Source organism: Balaenoptera acutorostrata, chromosome 1, assembly GCF_949987535.1.
Source record: "Balaenoptera acutorostrata chromosome 1, mBalAcu1.1, whole genome shotgun sequence".
In the NCBI taxonomy this organism is placed as follows: domain Eukaryota; kingdom Metazoa; phylum Chordata; class Mammalia; order Artiodactyla; family Balaenopteridae; genus Balaenoptera; species Balaenoptera acutorostrata.
This window is the reverse complement of record NC_080064.1, coordinates 12318958-12341543: the sequence shown is the minus strand read 5'-3', so window position 1 is coordinate 12341543 and position 22586 is coordinate 12318958. Positions and strand designations below refer to the sequence as shown.

At 48.5% G+C, this 22586-nt stretch overlaps 1 protein-coding gene and 2 long non-coding RNA genes across 4 annotated transcripts in view; 1 reads left to right on the top strand and 2 right to left on the bottom strand.

The window, feature by feature from the left end:
* The window catches only part of LOC130708860 (uncharacterized), a 32975-nt gene extending 25250 nt beyond the window's left edge, over positions 1-7725 (bottom strand). Inside the window, exon 1 of the long non-coding RNA XR_009009284.1 lies at positions 7601-7725. This is a non-coding gene — a long non-coding RNA (uncharacterized LOC130708860). The remainder of the gene's footprint in view (positions 1-7600) is intronic.
* The window catches only part of LOC130708862 (uncharacterized), a 22602-nt gene continuing 7741 nt past the window's right edge, over positions 7726-22586 (top strand). Inside the window, exons 1-2 of the long non-coding RNA XR_009009285.1 lie at positions 7726-7946; positions 21882-22026. This is a non-coding gene — a long non-coding RNA (uncharacterized LOC130708862). The remainder of the gene's footprint in view (positions 7947-21881; positions 22027-22586) is intronic.
* FBLIM1 (filamin binding LIM protein 1) overlaps positions 16559-22586 on the bottom strand; it is a 21062-nt gene continuing 15034 nt past the window's right edge. For both annotated transcript variants that reach the window (XM_057553123.1, XM_057553120.1), the window contains 3 exons: positions 22371-22549; positions 21430-21547; positions 16559-17732 (listed from right to left, as the gene is read on the bottom strand). In XM_057553123.1, the coding sequence (XP_057409106.1) occupies positions 17619-17732; positions 21430-21547; positions 22371-22549 (411 nt within the window). In that variant the 3' untranslated portion in view covers positions 16559-17618. The remainder of the gene's footprint in view (positions 17733-21429; positions 21548-22370; positions 22550-22586) is intronic.

The following is a 22586-nucleotide window of genomic DNA, read 5'->3' as shown; positions in this document are numbered from 1 at the left end:
CAACTAAACGCCTAGTGTCAAAAAAAAAAAAAAAAAAAAAAAAAAAAGGGAACTAGAACCTCTCAAACACAAAAACGAGGGGTGTCAGAAAAGCAACCTCCAACTAACACCCCAGCCAGATTCATGTACAACACTGTATGGAGCTCATACGTGCAAGTACCTAGTTAATTGCGGAAATTATGCTACAGGAGATCTCAACCTAAAATAGCCAAATCGGGGTTCTTCTGATAGTCCCAAATTGCTATAGTTGCGCACACAGTTAAAAAAAAGCCGGCCGTAAGATCAAACAGACTGAATGAATGCTTACGTTGATTGGTACCTAGAAGCTTCTAAAAGAGAAAATGATAGAGTAACGTTTTGAAACTATGTCGGAACTAAAAAAGGCTGCTAGCACCCTGTCTCTGACTCTGTCTATCCCTCTGCTCCTCCCACATGTCCTCTTCTATCAGAATTGCCTGGCCCAGACGCTATCTCTTTTTCTCTTCCAACTCTTCTGCCTCCTGCTGTTCCCTCTTCCCCAGCAAAGGAGGATAAAAAATCAGAAGTGATTATAGCTCCGTTTAAGGAGAAACCTATTACAGGGAGAAGTGAACCATCCTCTGTGCTTACGTACACACCCTGGACCCAAGCAGAACTTAGAGCCTTGGCTAAGGAATTTCCCGATCCGATTCAGAATCCATTGGGATTTGCTAAGGAATTTGAATTAACCATCTGGACCCGCAAGCCTGGGTTTTCAGATCTATATCAATTAGTATTTACTTAACTGGAAATTAAAGGAAATCTGGCCCTAAAAATGAGGAGGCTCTTTTATTGCATACACAGTTAAATTAAGGTTAAAAAGCTGGCTTGATAAAAATATTTTTTCAGAATTCTGACTTTAAACAAAGGCCTTCTGGGGGAAACTTGCATTTCTCTTTCTGTGTCTTTGAGATGTAAATGTCCTACCTGATCTTCCTAAGATGTTCCATGTATGTCTATGTGTGTATGTACGTGTTTTGAAAACTTGACCTCTGCCATACTATTTTTGAGAGTAAACTCTCCAGATTTTACTTAGGTTACATCCTCCCCTGCTCTCTTATGGGGAAGCCTCTTGCATCTTAATGGTTTGAATCACTATAAATATATATACTTTATTAATGGCCAAATGATGGATCCTTTTAAAGTTGGAGAAACTAACAAATTGGTGAATCTAGCACTCTCATTATAAACAGTCATTTTATTGGTACCTATAAAAACAAACAAAAAAATCAAATTAAAGGTGGAAGAAAGAAATATATCAAATTATTAACCTAAGAACTTCTTTAATTTAAAACAAGTAAGAAAAACTGGTTTGGGAAGCTTCATTTGTGGTCTTTACTTTCCCTCAGTGGGTCTCACAGATGCTAATAAAAGCATTAGAATAATTAATGTTAACATGAAAAATCCTGTAAGGAAAGTCTAGATACTATTTCCAATAAGGTAGAAATTTTAAAGGAATTATGTCAAATGAATGAAGAAGTCTTTAGATGGTTATTTAAAATTGGATAAATAAAATGGACATTTATGTGATTAAAACACAAAGTTTTGGGCTTCCCTGGTGGCGCAGTGGTTGGGAATCTGCCTGCCAATGCAGGGCACACGGGTTCGAGCCCTGGCCTCGGAGGATCCCACATGCCGCGGAGCAACTAGGCCCGTGAGCCACAATTAATGAGCCTGCGCGTCTGGAGCCTGTGCTCCGCAACAAGAGAGGCCGCGATAGAGAGAGGCCCGCGCACCGTGATGAAGAGTGGCCCCCGCTTGCCGCAACTGGAGAGGGCCCTCACACAGAAGCGAAGACCCAACACAGCCATAAATAAATAAAAATAAATAAATAAATAACCCCCCCCCCAAAAAAGTAAAAACACAAAGTTTTGATATTACTACACTACCTAAGGTTAAATGGGCCAAAAGGGACCCCCTACTGGTCCCCAGCATTAAAAGCCAAACAAGTCTGTTCTATTTACCCCAATTTTAAAAGATATTTAAGGGGCTAGAAAAAATCTGTTATAAAACTTCTATATAACCTGGCTCCCGCCTCACCTCCTCCAAGCAGTTTCTCAGAGCTATCTGAAACGACGTCTCCCAGGCTACCGTCCTCATTTTGCCCCAAATAAAACTTAACTTGCAACTCTCACATTGTACATTTTTTTTTTTAGGTCAACATCAGGGAACTAGATCCCGCATGCCACAATTAAGACCCCGCACAGCCAGATAAATAAATAAATGTTAACAAAAAAAAAGAGAGATGTTCACTACCATGTCTTTGTGGGATAATGAGGCAAGTAAATCTTCCAACAGAGCCAGACATTGGACTTGAGTTTTATTTCCCCAGATTGCTCTGAGAACACAGCCCAGCTCTCTCCCATCCAAGGGTTTTGTTTATGCTGTCCTGAGTGTGTGGTCATTATGGGTTGGTAGCCCATGAAGGTTGAGCCAGAGAGAGAAAATCTAGCTTCCATAGACAAGCCTGGATGTTGGGAGGTAATGGACCGATCTGAGGGACAAGCCCCTGGCATCAGCAGGGCTTTTGACCTTTGCCCCTAAGGAGACAGCAGTAGAGAGCTGGGCATTTGGTCTCTAAAGCAGATCACCTATTCCCCACTTGTGGTCACAGTTGCTAGATACTATTTCTACTGCTCACATGACACGTGGGAGAAGAAAGAACAACATAGGCTTGGCAGGTGCAGTGGCCCCTGCACTGTGGCCTGGCAGGGAGCCTCTGGCTGGCTGCTTTCTGGGTTATAAGCCAACCAGCCTATACATCACCCTTTTGTTAATTTTTGTTTCAACTGTGCAAGTCCATGTTGGTCTTAGTCCATAGGGGTTGCTATGACAAAACACCATAGACTGGGTGGCTTATAAACAACAGAAATTTATTTTGTCACAGTTTTGGAGACTGAGAAGTTCAAGGTCAAGGCACTGACAAATTTGGTATCTTGTGAGTTCCTGCTTCCTCTTTCATAGATGGCCATCTTTTTGCTGTATCCTCACATGGTGGAAGGGGTGAGGGATATCTCTGGGGTCTCTTTTATAAGGACACTAATCTCATTCATGAGGGCTCCTAAAGGCCCCACCTCCTAATATCATCACCTTGGGGATTAGGATTTCAACACATGAATTTTGAGGGAACACAAACATTCAGTCCATTACAAAATTCATTGTAAAAAATTAAAACAATATATATGTTAAAGTGGGCAAATGATAATTTCCTTTTTTTTTTGCCAGTATAAATAGTGCTGGAATAAACATCCTCATACATCCATGCTTGCATACATAGAAAGAAGTCTGGATGATTATTCTTTTAAAAACATTTATTTTTATTATTACTAAAGAAATTCATGTTCGTAGTAAAAAAAAGTCAGAATGAAACAATGGAAAATGAGGATCGCCCACACCTAATCCCCAGTCCCAATCCCCAAGATAATTAATATATGGTCTTCGAGATTTTTCTCTGCCTGCATTCAAACATTTAAAAAAAAAAAACAAAAAGAGTCATCTTGTGCATAACATTCTGCAATGGCTTCTTTACTTGCTATTGCAAAATGCTTAGGTTCATTCATTCCACATTTATTGAACCCCTGCTCAGAAGTTAGGGACCCAACAATGTTCTTGTTTTCAAAGAATTTACATTCTAGTGGATGAGACAGACATAGACAAGAAACAAACAAGAAGTAGTAATGAAAGCCAAGAAGGAGATGACAAGTGATACAAGCTAACTGGCAGTTTCTATAGTTTTAAGTCATCTTTTAGCAATTCCACTGTGTGCAATGGAATTTCTAGTTCTTCTCTGTTATAAATGCTGCTGCAGGGAACATCTTTGTCACATAAATTTTCATGTTTGTGGGAGCAGCTCCTAGGGCTTAGGTGTCTTTAACCCCTTTTCTATCTAGGGCTAGCGAGTATTTCCAAATCCAAGGCTGAATGGCGGCTCCAGAGATGCAGGAGAGAGAGGGAAGTGGGAACCGAGCAGTGTCGGGGAGCGGGCACTACGTTTGGAGTCAGACCGAAGAACAAGCTGTAACTCTGCTTTGCCCGCCCCCTCTGAACACGCCCCCACCCCCCATTTGCAAAATGGGGACAACCTTCTAATCTCACAGTGTTATTGCAAGGACGAAATGACATTGTTTCCCTTCACGCTCTTCCTGGGACATAAGCATTTCGTTCTTTCATTCACCTACTCATCCAACAACTCCAAGAGAGCCATTAAAATACATCCAATAGGGGACTTCCCTGGCGGTCTAGTGGTTAAGACTCCGCGCTTCCACTGCAGGGGGCGCGGGTTCAATTGGAGCTAAGATGCCGCGGGGCGCGGTCAAAAAGTAAAAATGAAAAAAAAAAAAAAATGAAGTGGAGGAGATCGATTAAAAAAAAATACATCCAATATGGATAGATTTCCTAATGGATAATGAGAAAATTGCAAAGGGAGAGAGCCTTGCTACTTATTTCGGCCGCGCTGACCGCCGGGGAAGTCCCTAGACCCTTGCTATTTAAACTGTGGTCTGGGTACCAGCTGCATTGACGTCACCTGGGAGCTCATTAGAATTGCAGAATCTCTGACCTATCAATTCAGTATTTGCATATTAAGATCCCCAGGATTTCTTTTGTACATTTTAGTTTGCGAAGCATCGGTTTAGAGTGGAAGATAAATAGGAGGTAGAGTTAAATATGTCTTCATCTCAATGAGGAATTGTAGAGGGAGTGACCTAAAACATTCTTCTGGGTTGTATTTGGCCTTGTTGCCTGGACCACTAGTATCATGTTATTTATTCTTTCAGGAAGAGAACTCAAAAGACCAGATCATTTCCTTCATCTGTTTCTCTAACCAGGTGTGGAAACCCAGCCCGCCTCAAGACCTTGAGCTGTCAGGGTTGGGTGGGCCCTGAAAAGTCTTCATTCCAGCTCAATCCTCTGTTGCTGCCCCGCCCACCCTGCCCCACTCCCATTTCACAGGCCAGGCCCCGAGAACGGCGGTGATTTGCTCAAAGTCACACACCAACCAGATGGTGGCCTCAGTGTTGGCTCCCAACCCGTCCTCACCTCTCCCCTATCACAAATTTTGGTGCACTGTTTTTTTCTATGGATTCAGATCATCTTTTTTTGAAAAACGATTTTTTTTTTTAAAGGATATCTTTTTTTTTTTTTAATTTTTTTTATTATTATTATTATTTATTTTATTTTATTTATTTATGGCTGTGTTGGGTCTTCATTTCTGTGCGAGGGCTTTCTCTAGTTGTGGCAAGCGGGGACCACTCTTCATCGCCGTGTGCGGGTCCCTCACTATCGCGGCCTCTCGTTGCGGAGCACAGGCTCCAGACACACAGGCTCAGCAATTGTGGCTCACGGGCCCAGTTGCTCCGTGGCATGTGGGATCTTCCCAGACCAGGGCTCGAACCCGTGTCCCCTGCATTGGCAGGCAGATTCTCAACCACTGCGCCACCAGGGAAGCCCACGATTTTTTTTTTTTTTTTTTTTTTTTTTTTTGTCTGCACCGTGTGGCATTCAGGATCTTAGTTCCCTGACCAGGGATCAAACCAGTGCCCCCTGCAGTGGAAGCGCGGAGTATTAACCACTGGACTGCCAGAGAAGTCCCCAGAAAAATGATTTATTTTTAAATTGGTTTTTTGTAAAAGAATTATATGCTCATTTTAAAGAATTCAAACAATGTAAGAATTGTCCCAACAATTCCATTCTTAGGTATATACCCAAGAGAAATGAAAACATATATCGACATAAAAACCTGTACATGAATGTTTATAGCAGCATTATTCATAACAGCCAAAAAAATGGAAACAACCCAAGTGCCCATGAGCTGATGAATGGATAAACAAAATGTGGTATATTCACACAGTGGAATATTATTTGACAATAAAAAGGAATGAAGTATCGACACAAGCTACAACATGGATGAACCTTGAAAACATGCTAAGTGAAAGAAGCCAGATGCAAAACACCATATAGTGTATGATTCCCCTGACAGAAATGTCCAAAATATGGGACTTCCCTGGTGTTCCAGTAGTTAAGAATCCACCTTCCAATGCAGGGGACGTGGGTTCGATCCCTGGTTGGGGAACTAAGATCTGCGTGTGCCTCAACTAAGACCCAATGAAGCCAAATAAATAAACAGATATTAAAAAAAATAAATAAATAAGAAATGTCCAAAATAGGCAAACCCATGGGAAGTAGATTAGTGACTGCCAGGGGCTGAGGGGATGGGAAAAGGGGGTATGGGGTTTCTTTTGGGGGTGATCAAATGTTCTGAAATTAGATAGTGGCAATGGCTGTACAATTCTGTGAATATACCAAAAACTACTGTTAAAAAAAAACCCAACTTCAAAAGGCTGAATTTTGTGGTATGTAAATTATAGCTCAATGAAGCTGTTATTAAAAAACCACAGTAGAAAGAGGAAAGTCACCCCACCCCAGACTCCCCCAAGTAGCCACTTATTCACTCCATAAATATTCACGGAGTGCCTGTTCCCTGCAGCCTGTGGGATGAGGACACAAAGGGAAGCAAACAAGTCACATCCTGCGAGCAAAGGCTGCCCCGATGTTCAGAGCCCCAGAACCAGGGCCTGCACCGCCTCCATGATTTCCACTGACTGCCCTCTGCCCCTCACCTCCTCCCTTCCCTCTGGTACCCCAACCCCAGCGGTCACGGAGCCCACCCCCTGCTCACTGTTCCTCAGCCCCTCCTTCCTCCCTGCCCTTCCTACCCAGTCACTTGACGCTTCCACCAGCTTCCCCGCTCCTGACCCCAACGCTAGTCAAACCCAGCTCTCCGCCCACTCTGCGCCTCCCCTGGGCAGCTGGATGCGCCTGGAGCAAAACACGCCACCTCAACACTGTACCAGAGACTGTAGCCAGGGCAATGAGTCCAGAAAAAGAATAAAAGGCATCCAGAAAGGAAGAAGTAAAATTAAAAAAACAAAAAAAACAAAAAAAAACACGCCACCTTGCCAGACGCCTCACTTTACTTTTTATTTTTTTGGCGGTGCCAGGCGGCTTGTGGGATCTTAGTTCCCCCACCAGGGGTTGAACCCGGGTCCTCGGCAGTGAAAGTGCGGAGTCCTAACCACTGGACCACCAGGGAATTCCCCCAGCCGCCCCCACTTAAAAAAAATCCGTGACCTGAGTCCCGAGTGGGCCCTCGGGGCTGCCCGGATGTCACAATCCTTCACTCCCCATGACCGTGGCCCACCTTCTCTTCTCCCTGTAAAATGGGGACACTAGTATTTCTGCCTCTTGGGGCTGTTGGCTGCGTTAGCACCTGACACATAGTAGGCCCTCAATCGGTGAGAGCCACGGGGGATCACTATCTCTGGTCCTCTGTCCAGGGGCTGCCGGGTGACCTGGTCTCCGAAGAGCCCTACCCTGCAGTCGGTGTTTTGTTCCGCTGGCTGGGCAGCCATGGGTTCTTCGCCGGAGCGGCTCCTCCTCCGGAGCAAAAGGAGGGGGCGTGGCCCCGGGCAGAGGAAGCGTGGCTGAGCTCCGGGTGGGAGCGGGGAGGAGGCACCTTCCTGCGGCCAATGTCCACGTGACGGGCTGAGTCTGAGTCAGACCAGGGGCCAAAAGGGAAACTTACCAGGGCCTCAGAAAGGGAGTGTGCAGGAGTTGGGGATGCAGATGGCCCGGCACCCCAGTCTGGACCTGCCCGGAAGGGGGCCGCCCCCAGGAATCCAGGCTGTGCCTCCTTCCAGGGAACTGAGACCAAAGCCCAAAGGAAGGAGGAAGTGCGAGCCTTGCTCCCCAGTGACTCACTACATCCTTTGGGGCAAGTCAACTCTCACCCGGGCAGGAAGCCTGCCCTCCTTCCCCCAGGGGATCCTCTGCCCTGGGTCAGCCTATTCAAAACACCGACCCAATTCGCCCACCCACACCCTTCGTTCTTCTACCTCGAGATGTTTGCAGATACCTGCCTGGGTCCACAAGTAAGTCTTGGAAGATAATAGAGACAGTGGGAGGGGCGGGAAAAACCCTGTTGTGGAAATCAGGACACCTGGGCATGGTGCTACCGTGCGAGCGGTGTGAGCCTGGCAGGTCTCACACCCTCTCTGGGCTCCAGTCTCCACTTCTGTGAGAATGGGCATCTGGATTCCACGTCCTCTGGTTCCCTGGCTCTGGATTTCTACCAGGGCTTGGGGTTTCTCCATCCGGCCATTGCCCTCAGGGATAAAGTCCCATCCTCTCCACACAGCCCAAGGGGCCCTTGCTGACTTGGTCCTGACCTTGGCTGGACCTCATTCCCGCCCCTTGCCACGCCCCCAGCAACATGCAGCTGCCCAGCTCAGAGAGCAAGCACCTGGGATACTCTGGAATAGCAGCTCGCTGGCTGGCCCCCACTCGTCCTACAGTGGACGTCACGCTCTCTCCAGCTTTCCTCTCCTGACCTGCCAGTTATGTGTGTCCCCCAGCAGAGGCTGTTCTGTTTTCTCTCTCCCTCATTAAACTGAGTTCTGTGCCAAGGGCAATGACGGCATACAGAAGGGGTCAAGGAATATTTGAATGAATGAATGAAAAAATGAATGAAGTGGAAGCTCCAGGCAAGCTGCTGTGGCCATCCCAGAGCTGTGCCCTGCCCAGGAGGTGGGGGTGGGGTGCTGAGAGGGGTGTAGATTTTCAAGGGAGGTTCCAGCTGGGCTCAGCCAGGCCACAGCCCCAAGCTGACTGGCCCATGACTCACAGGCCCCAAACAGACTTTCATAACCCTCCCTGGCCTTTCTGCATCTGCCTTCTGATCAGGCCTTCAGGCTAATACCTCTCAGGTTTCTCTCTTGCTCCAGCCAGTCTCTCCCTGTGAACTTGAACTTTGCAAGAGCCCCGCTGGCTTTAAAGGACCAGCTCAAGATTCTTGGGCTGTATTGTATTTTCTTTCCCAAGGAATTCTTGCTCTGTTTACAGAAAGGAAAAAAATTGCCACCCACGCTGGTTAAAGCTCACCCTGATTTTCTGAAACCTCCTCTCCACCCACCCCTCATTTGGCATCTGTCTCCTCGTTGCTGGCGTGGTCCCCCACCACACCCCAGGACTCCCAGGCCATACGGAGACCCCCTGGGTTGGGGAATGACAGCCCCAAAGCTTTGTTTACACTGCCTGCCTGGCCACAGCCATAGGGAGCCACCAGGGACTTGCTCTGATCCTGGGAACTACTGAGAACAGAAATCCACATAAATTGGGTTGGGTCCCCCACCTCTCCTTCCCTGCCCTCTCTTCCATCAGTAGATTCCCTCCCCCTTTTGCAGACGTTTCCCCTCCTCCCAGCCAAACAGATTCATTTGCAGAATGGCCTCCTCTTGTCCTCGTGTCTTCCTGTCAGCGATGGGCAGTGCCTCCTGGAGCTCACAGCCTTCTCCTTTGTCCAGTTACTTTTTTTTTTTTTTTTTAATTTTTTTTTTTATTTATTCATTTATTTATTCATTCATTTATGGCTGTGTTGGGTCTTCGTTTCTGTGCGAGGGCTTTCTCTAGTTGTGGCAAGTGGGGGCCACTCTTCATCACGGTGCGCGGGCCTCTCACTGTAGCGGCCTCTCTTGTTGCGGAGCACAGGCTCCAGACGCGCAGGCTCAGTAATTGTGGCTCACGGGCGTAGTTGCTCCGCGGCATGTGGGATCTTCCCAGACCAGGGCTCGAACCCGTGTCCCCTGCATTGGCAGGCAGATTCTCAACCACTGCGCCACCAGGGAAGCCCTCCAGTTACTTTTAAAATAATAAACATTTAATTTTAGAATAAATTTTAGGTTTCCAGAAATGTTACAAAGATCACAAAGAGAGTTATCTTACACATTTCACCAGTTTCCTTTTTGATAACATCTTACGTAACTACGGCACATTTGTCCAAACGAGGAAAACAACAGTGGTACAAAACTATTCACTAAACTCCACACTTTATCCAATTCACTAGTTTTTCCACCAATGTCCTTTTTCCGTTCCAGGATCCAATCCAGAGAACCACATTGCGTTTAGTCATACGCTATTTGTGATGAGGAAATTATAAGTATCTCTGTTTTACAGACGAAGGGAGAAGAGATCGGAGGAGTAAGTGACTTGCTAGGCAGCAAAAGCAGTGGAGGAAAGGGATTTAGAGCTGGAAGCCACTCGTGGTGCGACCTGAGCCTTAGTTTCCTTGTCTGAAGGGTGGGATCACAGGTAATTACTTCATGGCAGGAGCAAGGACTAAAAGAGACCATGTCTATGTGAACCCATGCAACTCAGATTGGGACTTGAACCCACGTGCTGGTGTAACAGGGAAGAGCCAAATCTGACTTCATGTTGGATCTGTTTCTTTCACTTTAACCTTTGCTTCCCATTGCTTTTGTTCACTAAGAGGATACTGTCTATACACAATGGCCTGCCTCAGGGAACCCTGCCCCTCTGCCTGAATGTTAAACCAAAGTGCCTTTGTTCAGAGAAACATCCTGACCCTGTCCACCTGTGGATGGCTGCAAGAAAGAAGAAATTGGGACTTGCCTGGTGGTCCAGTGGTAAAGAATCCGCCTTCCGATGCAGGGGACGTGGGTTCGATCCCTGGTTGGGGAACTAAGATTCCACATGCCGCGGGGCAAATAAGCCCGCATGCCACAACTACTGAGCCCGCGTGCCTCAACTAGAGAGAAAAAAAACCCACATGCCACAACTAGAGAGAAGCCCGCGGTACAATGAAAGATCCCAAGTGCCTCAACTAAGACCTGACGCAGCCAAATATAAAAATAAAATAAATAAAAATAAAATAAATAAATATTTTTAAAAAAGAAAGAAAGAAGAAATGAACACATCCCCTCCCTGAGGCTGGCCATTCCAGGGGACATTTGCAAATCTTACGGCCTTTTTACTTGACTTCCTCATCTCCTCCCCTTCTCTGTTCTGTAAAAGAAACTGGCAACCAAACCCCGTGAAGATGGTTCTTCGGAGACATTAGTTTGCCATCTTCTCGTTCTGCCAGCTTTCCGAATAAAGTTGTTAATCCTTGCCTCAACACCTCATCTCCAATTTATTGGGGGTGAGCAGAGCAAGCTTGGACTCGGTAATACTGGGACTCGAACCCAACCAAAACCCAGGTTGGGACTTGAACCCACGTTCTTTTAACTGAGATCACACACCTGATCTCAGGACTTAATGAAGCTCAGGTTCTTGATGTCTCATCGCAGAAAGAATTCAGTGAGAGCCAAAGTGATGGGTAAGAAGTGGATTTATTTAGAGAGAAGCACACTCCACAGACAGAGCGTGGGTCATCTCAGAAGGTGAGAAAGGCACCAGGGTGCAGGGTTGTCAGGTTTTATAGGGGTGGGTATCATCCGCCAATGAGTGGGAGGAGTATTCCAGCTATTTTGGGGAAGGGGTGGGGACTTCCAGAAATTGGGCCACCGCCCACTTTTTGACCTTTATAGTGGGCCTTGGAACTGTCCTGGCGCCTGTGGGTGTGTTATTCAGCTTGCTGATGTGTTACAGTGAGCGTATACTGAGGCTCAAGGTCTAGTGGAAGTCGACTCATCCACTCATCCGACATCTTGGACCTACTTGGTTCTAATCAGTTTATGTCGTGTCCTCGGGCTATGTTATTCCTTTAAAGGTTGTGCCCTGCCCCCTTCCCTCCTGTTTCATACGGGCATTTCCTGCCCACGAGATGGTAGCTGCTGTTATTACTGTCAGCGTCACCATTAATGAGAAGCCCAGATCTCTTCAACTCCAAGTTCTTGTCAAGGTTTATGTCTAGAGGAGGCCCTGCCCCTCACTCTCTGGGCCCCTTTACCGGGGAAGAGGACAGGCCCTACCGACCTTGCTTCGAGCAGGCCCTAAAGATTGAGTTAGAAATCCCAGGGTATGGTCCCACTGTGGCCGCTGGGTGTGCATGGCATCTCGCTGGACCTCAGCTTCCTCAGCTGTAAGGAGGGGATGTGAGGCGATGTGGGGAGGACTCTGTGGGGCAGGGGCCGGCCCCCCAGCATCAGTTAGTGTGGGCCATCCCTGGCCCCTCCGAGTGGCAGGTGGTCACAGCCTGGGCCTCCCAGTCAGGCAGGCCTGGTGCCCATCCCAGGTCCACCTCTGTCTGCTTTGTACCCTTGCTGAAACCCTGTCAGGGATCATCAATCATCCCCAGCTCTCCAGCCTCGCCCCAAACAAGAACTCAGAAAGGCAGCTCCCTCTGCCCTTCCTTACCCTCAGGCCTAAAGAGGTTGTGTCTTCGGATCAAGTAGCTGGTTAGAGGCTTAACCAGAGGGAGAGCCAGGTCTCGCTAAGACCGTGTCCCCGTGTCCCATCCACCCGAGCACGGCCCCCCACCCTGGTGCCACTCATTCAGCGACTGCTCTGGGGAGCAGCTGCCACCTGCCTGCTGCTTCTTAACTACTGAATGAGGATATGCCCGCAAGCCACCCACCACCTCCCCCGGCCGAAACACCTGATGGAGGTGTTAAAAGATCGTTTTCAAGAAAAAGTAAAATCATGACTCCCATACGGATAAAAAGAAAATGAATACGTGTTAAACATTTTGTTTAACTCAGAAGGCAACCAGGTGGATGTTACAACCGGCAGCAGAAGGACATTCACATGTATAAGTCAGGAATATTGAAATGAATGGGCAGATGTAGGTGAAACTGATTTTTCCACAAGGGGATGGGGGGGAACCTCTAAGGACGGGATTTATCAGTTACTACAATTTACAGAGTTGTAAAATAGCTGAAAGACAATGAAAGGCTAGAATCCAATAACCAGGAAGATGGTGCTGCAGGCAGTCTGTAGTTTTCCACTGAAGTGAACATTTTTTTCTGCAGAAGGAAGGTCATGGTAGGGCACAGTCCAAGGTCTCTAAGCTGATGATCATTCACGAGATTAGTGTGATTCACACACTATAAATGCAAGAGCCTTTCTGAATGCATCCGGGAAAGTACATCTCACTTGCAAGAGGCCTGCAGCCTAAAATCAGCAGCTCTTAAGATGAAGGGCTCAAAACATTTAAGAATTTTTTCAGATGGATTTTGGCATCTGTGTTACACGATGGGTTCTGGAACATTCTAGAATGTGGGTGTTTCTGATCTGCGTCTGTAGCACTGGCCTGTAGTTTTTACTGGACCTGGTTTGATCCTGATTCTGATGTGCAGCCCTAGGCAGTTACACCATCTCTCTGATTCTCTGATGTGCAGCTTGTCTTTGAATCGGGATATTAACAGTAGCTACTTTGTAGACTACTATTTTTTAGGAGGAGCTATTTCACCTTATGAGAACTGTATTGTAAACTGATAAAACCATTTCTTTGCAAATGTCCTGTGGCCACTAGGATTCTTCCTTATCAGCCCAGTCTTCTCTTCTCTCCCCAAACTTGATCCCCTTCTGCTCTCCTCTAATCCCTCATTTCCACCATTTGTGTCCCTAGCAGAGTAGAGAGCAGCATTTGGTTGCCCTGGAGCGGTTGGCACATGCCAGGTGTGGCCTCGGGTTAAGGGGGACTCTCGGGACAGGGTGACAAACTGGAAGGCTCAGGGTTTCCTAGCAACCTCACGGCGTCCCTTGTCCCAATTCTATGCTTACCGAGCCCAGGTTCCCAGATATAGACTTGCAGGGGTGGCAGCATGGGAACTCCCAGGGGACCCTCCTAACAGGTAGGGGTTTGGGCAGATGAGAAATTCAGTCTCTTGACATGGGTCTCCCTCCAAGACCCATGTTCCGCTTGCAGCAATTCCACAGCCACATCGCTCACTTTCTAGTTTTCCAAGTCGTTTTCTTCTCTCAGCCTCACTGCAACCATGTGCAGTGGGCAGGCAGGAATTATTCCCATTTTGCATCTGGAGAGGCTGAGGACCCCGTGAGGGGCATGAGAACGTTGGCTCACCAGGGCTCAATGTCTGGTTCGCTAGCCCATGCTGCCCTCTAGTGGCCGTGCACAGCACCTGCCTTCAGGAAGCCCAGGTCAGCCTGCAGCATCTCACTCACTGGGTTTGCACACAGTAATGGACAGCCTTCCTAGGACCCCAGTGTGGGGCGTGGCACGTCCCACCTCGGGACTCTTACATCACTTTATCAGCTCCTCACCCTGTCTCCAAGCATCCAATTATGTATACTATTTAACTGTGGTAAAATGTACATAATATAAAATTACCACCATAACCATTTTTTAAAAAATATTAACTTATTTATTTGGTTGCACTGGGTCTTAGTCGCGGCAGGCAGGCTCCTTAGTTGCAGCACGTGGGCTTCCTTAGTTGCAGCACGCAGGTTCCTTAGATAACCACTTTTTTTTTTTAAACAGATGTAACTTTATTTATTTATTTATTTATTTATTTATTTAATTTATTTATTTATTTATTTATTTATGGCTGTGTTGGGTCTTCGTTTCTGTGCAAGGGCTTTCTCTAGTTGTGGCAAGCGGGGGCCACTCTTCATTGCGGTGCGCGGGCCTCTCACTATCGCGGCCTCTCTTGTTGCGGAGCACAGGCTCCAGACGCGCAGGCTCAGTAGTTGTGGCTCACGGGCCCATTTGCTCGGTGGCATGTGGGATCTTCCCAGACCAGGGCTCGAACCCATTTTCCCCTGCATTGGCAGGCAGATTCTCAACCACTGCACCACCAGGGAAGTCCTAGATAACCACTTTTAAGTGTTCAGTGGCATTAAGTACATTCACACTGTTGTGCAACCACCTCCCCCCATCCATCTCCAGACCACTTTTCATTGTGCAAACTCACATCTTGTACTCACTCAACAACTCCCTAACCCCCCTCCCCGTAGCCCCTAACCCACCACCCTTCTATGAATTTAACTACTCTAAGACCTCACATATGTGGAATCATACAGCACCTTGTCTTTTCCTGACTGGCTTATTTTACGTTGCATAAATCTCCCTAGAAGTGTCCCCTTACGGAGTGATTTATGAATGTGCGGCCCAGAAGACAAAGGCACCCCTCAGAATTTCATCCAGACACCACCCTTCCAAATGCAGCCAACCAGAAATAGGCTGGGACACGAGGAACCACAGCACAAGATGACAATTTTATGACAAGAAAAACCACACCAAACCAAACTTGGCGACTAAGAGAGAAAAGTGGCCCGACAGCTGGGAGCTGCTAGCCTGGCCCTCACCTCTGGGCCTTGGTGAGCTCCAACCTCACAGAGCACTGTAGGCGTGTCCTGGAGCCCAGCACCTCTGGGCTAGATACAAAAATGGCCAATATCCCTCATCCCATGAGCCACTGCTGCTCCCCTACCAACCACAGCTATAGCGCCACATCCTAGATAGAAAAGAATCAAGCTTCTCAACCATAGAACGCCCCTGCTTCCTGACAGCACACATCCGGAGCAAACCCCCGCTTCCTTAAATCCTCCCCAAACCCCTCAATACCTACCCAAGTACTAGGAGCCCCCCAACTCTCGCTTACTGAGATGCCCTGCCGTTCCCCATGCAGTGCACCCCGCCCCCTGCAGCCAGCATGATAAACCCAACTTTGCGAACTGCATGCATGTCCCCAGTGGTCTCTGGTTGATGGGCTTCAAAAGGACCGTGGAGGAACGCTGACAGGAGTGATGGCTAAGAACTGCCAGCCAGCACCAGACGGTACAAGCGACTCACGAGCTTGTCAGAAACCTCACCAGCCCAACACTTCTATCCCAGCAATCTTCTATGATAGATACTAGTGTTGCTTCCATTTTAGAGATGAGAAAAGCAAGGCTCAGATGATTAATAACTTGTCCACACTGTAGAGCAGCAGAGCCAGGTCTGAGACCGGGGTCACCTGCCCCCAGGTCCAGCGCCCTTTCTGGCCCCGTATCCTTCTCTCCGGAGCTGCGCTCACCAAGCCCAGCTGGTGGTGTCCGAGCTGCAGCGGGCGAGCTAGCTCACGGGCAGCGTGGCCCACGTGCAGAGAGCACATCCTGAGGGCGGTGTTGACTCTGCTAAAGGATTTGGTGGCCTTAGAGGGCCTCCTGCAGGGACCACCCTGGTCCCCCAGCAGCCACCTCATTGCTGGTGGGTGTGCCCAGGAACAGTGCACCTGTGAGCCGGCCAGTGTAAGTCTTCATTGCTGGGGATGAGGAGGGATAGGAGTTTCTTGACCTGCTGAGAAGAGCCCCAGTTTGGGGGTAGGGGATACAGGCACTTGCTGGACATTCATGCCACACTGAGCAGATGCTCAGACATTTTTCTGGTGCTACTATCAAAGGCCAGCATTTACCTAGGTGAGGTCTTAGTTGGAACACAGACAAACTTCGAATAGTTATGCATTTATTTTCATGTATAACTAGCACATCGACATGTGACTGCATGGATATATTGCTTAGTTAACCTAAGACTAAATCGGTAAGTGAGTAAAAAAAAAAAAAAAAAAAAAAGGATGTTGAGTTAAAGAAAATATTAAAGAGATAATAGAATAGGAGGTCCTTGTATGATAGAAATTGTGGAGGCATGGGAAGGCCTGGAGTTTGCGACTCGCCGCTCTAAGCTTCGGGCAAGAAGCTGTGCTCTGGTCTGAAGCCCTTAAGGGGCCCTACAGAGAAACTCTCCTGGTACTTGGAGCCCAGGGCACCCTCCTAGGAGCACATGGTACATCGAGACAACCCCAGGGAGGAAAGCACATCTTGTTTAATGTGTTCATGTTCTACAAAATGTCTTAGAAGTTACAAAGCAACAAAAATGATTTCCCTTAAAAGAGAAAAAGAATCTTCTAGGTGTGGCCTTGAGAAGGCAGTGGTCACAGGGCAGCCTGGGCTGGAGGGCCCGAGTAGGGGTTGGAGGACACCTGTGTTGCTGTCCTGGAGGAATGTGTGTGTGTGTGTGTGTGTGCGCGCGCGCGTGTGCACGGCCGTAGTCAAGGCTGCTGCAGGAGGCACACTCAGAGCTCCTGTACTCTGCTCCCCAGCAGACAACAGGCACTCAATCCATGTCTGCTGAATCACTGTTGCACACAGAAGGAGGCACCGGAAGCCAGGGTGCAGGGGTTGCTGACTTCCTTGGGTGTCAGCGTGTCATCCTTCGCTCCTGCCTCTGCTGTTCAGGTTCATGCCTGGGTCCCATGTCAGCATGACATGTCCCCAGTGTGGGAAGTCCATGGCCACACCACCAGTAGGTCACAATCTTGTACATTTATGAACAAAGGAAGGCATCTTCTTTTAAGATTCCCACCTCCCCTCCAAAAAATCTGAAGAATGTTTCTCATCACTTAAACTTCAAATTTTAAAAATAGTGCTTTTTAAGGGACTTTGCAGTTTTCCTGAAATAGTTCAGTCCTGCAAGGCAGAGCTGGTCTCAGCACCCCCAGAGCTAATGTGTCATTGCTAGGGACACAGGGTGCCATCTAGATACTCACCCCAACTCACCCCTGGAAATGGAGGTCAAGGCCAGTGCTCAAGAGGGGCCAGAGTCGTGGAGATGGGACCCCCAGGCACGATATTCATGGTACGAAAGCCTCCCGGTGCCCAGAGGAGAGAAGGAACAGCTGAGAGTCTAAAGGGCGCTCTGAGCTGGGAGGAGGCCTGGGTCCCGGACATGAGGGGCAGGCCTGCAGGCTGGTCCCTGTGTGGCTCGGAAGGAAAGTGTGCAAGAGCAGGTCAGGAAGGGAGACAAGTTGGGGAGGGACCCCGAGCGGGGCTAGTGTGCGACCACGGCCCCCAGCCCACAGGTGCCCTCAGCAGCACCCTGCAGCACTCCGCTTCACGTGGCACGGCTTGCAGAAGAGACGGTTGTTCAGAGGGTAGCAGCCTTGGTCCGTGGGCTCCACAGACAGGAGGATCCTGCAGTCCTGCGGGAACAAGGCATACGCGGATGGACCCCAGGCCCGAGCACTGCGGCGTGGAGTGTGCACAGGTGGGACTCGCCAGCGTCCACTGAGGAAATTAACGCGATCAGCTGAGGGGAGAACCGAGGACACTGGGAGAAGAGGGGGCCCTCTGGTGGAGAAGCCCCCTGAGGGGCCGTGGAAAGGGCTAGCAGGGCCTTAACACCCTCCCTGAGGCCCGGGGAGGGGTGCGGCCTGCCCCAGGTCATACAGCTGGTTCCAGAGCTGGGAGGGGACGGGGTCTCCAGGCTCAGAGTTCAGGATTCTTTTTGTTGTTCCACTGCCTGAACAGCTTCAACACTAGCACAAACCTTAATATTTCCAATTTTCTAAATCACCAAAAGATTTTACAATGAGGAGGATGGGGACTTGGGGCCCAAACTTTGCCAAATTCACCGTTCTGCCATAAGCCCGCACCTCATCTGGGCCTCACCCGGGCACACGCAGGAAATAACAGGAACAATTGATGTCCAGAGACCCGGCTCAGGGCACGGCTGGCGTCCCCTGGAAGCTTCACTGATCAGAACAGAGGGGTTGGTCTCCATAGAGACAACTTCGGGGTCACGGTGCCACCCTGACCCAGCTCGGCCAGCTGCGGAGGACACCCTTGTGTGTCTCTCCCCTGGAACTGCACCTCGAGTGTCTCAAGGGGACTCTGGGCTATTCCTAACAGCCACTTGTTCGGCATTCTGAGAGCACCAAGTGCCAAACCTAAAGTCCCGCAGGGGCACACGTGACCTCTTCTAAATGAGAATCAGCCATGACCGAGTCGCACGGTTTGCGAAGGAGCTGTTAGGTGGCAGAAAGCTGGCCAAACCCAGCCCAGAAGAACACGAGGCAGAACCAGTTTTCTCACCCTCAGTTTCCTCATCTTAAATGGAGACGGGAACTCCCATATCGAAAGATCATCATTAGGATTAAATAAGGTGATGTGCATGAAAGCATTTTATATATTAAAAACTACTAGCCGAGGGCTTCTCTGGTGGCACAGTGGTTAAGAATCTGCCTGCCAATGCAGTGGACACGGGTTTGAGCCCTGGTCCGGGAAGATCCCATATGCCGAGGAGCAACTAAGCCCGCGTGCCACAACTACTGAAGCCCACACACCTAGAGCCTGTGCTCCGCAACAAGAGAAGCCACCACAATGAGAAGCCCGTGCACCGCAATGGAGAGTAGCCCCCGCTCACCGCAACTAGAGGAAGCCCGCGCGCAGCAACGAAGACTCAACGCAGCCATAAATAAATAAATAAATAAATAAAATAAATAAGTAAGATACTAGCCAAGTATGAAGGTATTGTTACCCTTCCAGCAATAGTAAGAAATAACATGGACCACAAAGTAGGCAGGAATGGGGAATTCCCTGGCAGTCCAGTGATTAAGCCTCCGAGCTTCCACTGCAGAGGACACGGGTTCGATCCCTGGTCAGGGAAATAAGATCCCATATGCAGGGCAGTGCAGCCAAAAAAAAAAATAAAAGTAGGGAGGAATGGTGAAAGGAGCGTGGATGGCATCTTGAAACCCATTTCCCTTCCTAGAGAAACAGCACCCACATCTGCTTAGGCCGCTGTAGTTGGAGCCTTACAGCCTGAAATACAGCTGGTGGAGTCCAAACTCTGACTCATGGCAGAGCCTGGGCAATGTTCCTGGTAGCCTCAGCCAAGCTGAGCAAGGAGGAGCAGGGAGGGCTTATTTGCTCACCAGCCAGGCCCGGGCAAATGCCAATCACCACTAGATCTAACGTGGGCCATAGCGATAACAGCACCTGAATTTCACCATTGTTCTTTCAAGATGCATTATCAGCCGGACTTTGAACTAGAACAAATCAACATAATCATGAAGCAATGTGTCAACTTCTCGACTAAACTCCCTGGTCACCCTCAGCGAAAATGCTTCTTGGTTCTACATATCTGTTTTTATTATTATTATTATTGTTTTAATTTTGGCTGCATCACGAGGCTTGTGGGATCTCAGTTCCCTGACCAGGGATTGAACCCGGGCCATGGCAGTGAAAGCGCCAAATCCTAACTACTAGACTACCAGAGAACTCCCTAAATATCTGTTTAAATGTGCGTAAATAAATGTTTGGAATCACTCACTGGCTGATTAAGAGATTTACTCTGTTACAAACTATTACAGATAGGATAGATAAACAACAAGGTCCTACTGTATAGCACAGGGAACTATATTCAGTATCTTGTAATAAGCCATAATGGAAAAGAATATGAAAAAGAATATATATATGTATAACTGAATCACTTTGCTGTACACCAGAAACTAACACAGCATTGTAAATCAACTATACTTCAATTAAAAAAAAGAAAGAAAGAAAGAAAGAAAAAAAAGAGAGACTTGCTCTGGAGTCCCCACTTAGGTGACACCTTTGTCACCATCACCAGAGAAGACAGAAACATCGGTGACATGGAGGCAACAGGAAGAGGTAGGGGAGGACTCTTACAGCCTCCCCAGCAGGACTGACTATATAATTTGCAGGGTTCAGGGCAAAATGAAAATGCAGAATCCCTTAGTCAAAAATGACGAATTAAAAGAAAATGACAGCAGAGCTTCAAAGCAAGCACGGGACCCTTCTGAGTGTGGGGCCTGTGCGACTCCCCAGGCATTTCTTGCTGCACCGGCTTCTAACCAGCCTCCCCACCTCAGCCTCACCACTCCCTGCAGCCTGAAGTCCAGACTCCTTTGTTTGGCAGAGGGGGCCCTTTCCTTCTCTCTGGCCTCACTGTTACCACCACCATCCAGCACTCTACACTCCAGACACTCCTCGAAACTTCTACTTCCTCCAATTCTTCAGGCTGTTTCTGCCACAGTAGGATTTCACAGGCCCATACCTCTTTTTGGACTTCATTTCCCCTCTCTGAATACGTGGCAAACTCCTACTCATCCTGCAAAACCCAGGTTAAGCACTGCCTCCTCTAAAAGAGTGCCTTTGATTGCACCAGCCTTGATCACTTGACTTGATCACTGCCTTCTTTGTCCCAAAGCTGATTTATACATGCTCTTTCTTAGCACCTGAAAAGGACATCTGTGGTGTGGGCCTGCCCAGCATCCCCCAGTCTGTTTCATACAGTCCTGCCTGCCTGATCCCAGAGGTTATCAATCATAGCTCCTGGCCACTGATTGGTCCAGAATGGGCATGTGACCCATGCTGGGTGAATCAGAGGCCTTCTTGGGACTGTACGGGATCCCTAGATGGGGTTTCTAAGTTGGAAGGATATAAACCTGAGCCAACCATGGCCACGCACTGTACCCCCTGCCCCACAGAGGATGCCAGCCCACAGGAAGAGAAAATGAAGCAAACACACAAGAAAGGCAGAACCGAGAGATGGAGAGAGAGCCTTATGATATCATTTGATGTCATCAATGATATCACCATCAAGAGCCTTCCCGTAAGATCCCCTTTCTTGTAGAAAGCAGGTTGAGTTTGGTTTCTATCATTAACTCAAAGAGTTCGGATTAATAGAGCATATTTGTAATTATTTTCATTTTCATTTGTCTCTGCTATTGGATGGTGAGCAATCTGAGAGCAGAGCCCCAGCCTGGACTTGTCCCGGCCCAGGGCCTGGCACACAGCAGGCTTTCAACAGGGCTTGTGCGGTGATTGAACAGGATCAACTGCATCTTACTAAATCAGCACTGCTCCACTCACCTCACACCTGTAGCAATTCTCATGGAAGTTTCTTCCCATGCACTCGATTTTGAAGGCATCCTTCCCGTCTCGGGGGATGATGGGATTCTCACAGATGCTGCACACAGGGGCGAATTTCCTAGAGGGAAAGAAACTTATGCTCAGGAGGCGCTCACGCCGACAACCACAGAAATTAGCTGTCAGAACGCAGGCCAGCTCTGGTTCACCTCCCAGAGCTATTTCAGACCCATTGCTATCTAACTACACCTGGAGCTACAACCACACACACCTATTTCTTCCTGGCAGGAGCGGATGGAGAGACATGTGTAATCAGACCCTGCTTCCCAGGGTATAATTAGCTCAAGGCAAGTAAGTGATGGGAACATTAGAATTTAAGGAAGCAGAGGGGCACCCATTTCATTTGTCTTGTATTATAGGTCACTGCTTTTTCTTCTTCTTTCCTTTTTTACTAGGTACACCTGTCTCTCCCCTTGGGCAGCGAGCAACTCGAGGGCAGGGACGGGGCCCTGCAGATGTGTGTTGCTACCACTCCACATGGCTCCAGCTCTGAGGGGAGGCACTGCGGTCTGGGGTTTGAGAGCAAGGCCTGGACATCAGGTCAGTGGGGGTTTGAATCGCAGCTTCCATACTTACGATCGGGGAGACTTTAGGTACTTATGTACCGCATGCCTCAGTTTCCACATTTGCTAAAACAGAACCTTTAATAGTGCCTGCCTGTAAGACAGTTTTGAGATTAAATGGCCTAAACCCAAGGGGAATTGCTCAAAAAGTGTCAGCTGCAAGCAGGTGCTAAGTCCAACACAGGGTATGTGGAACAGGCAGTCCTGGATTCTGCAGGCCAGCTCTGACCCAGCCCCCAGCGCTCAGGCTCGGCTCCTCCATCCCGCCTGAGCCCCACCCTGTCCTCCGTGCCCCATGCAGTGCACGGACCCCTCTTGTACCTGTAGAAATCGTCCAGGCAGTACACCTCATTCTGACTGTCCAGGGCAAAGCTCTCATCCCCGATGCACCGGGCGCAGGTCACACACGTGAAGCAGGTGGGGTGGAAGGCCTGGCCCAAGGCCCTGATGATGTGCTCCCGGACCACCTCGCCACACCTGCCACACTTCTCCAGGGTGTCCTGGGACAGAGGGCCACTGCCTCAGAGCCATCCCATG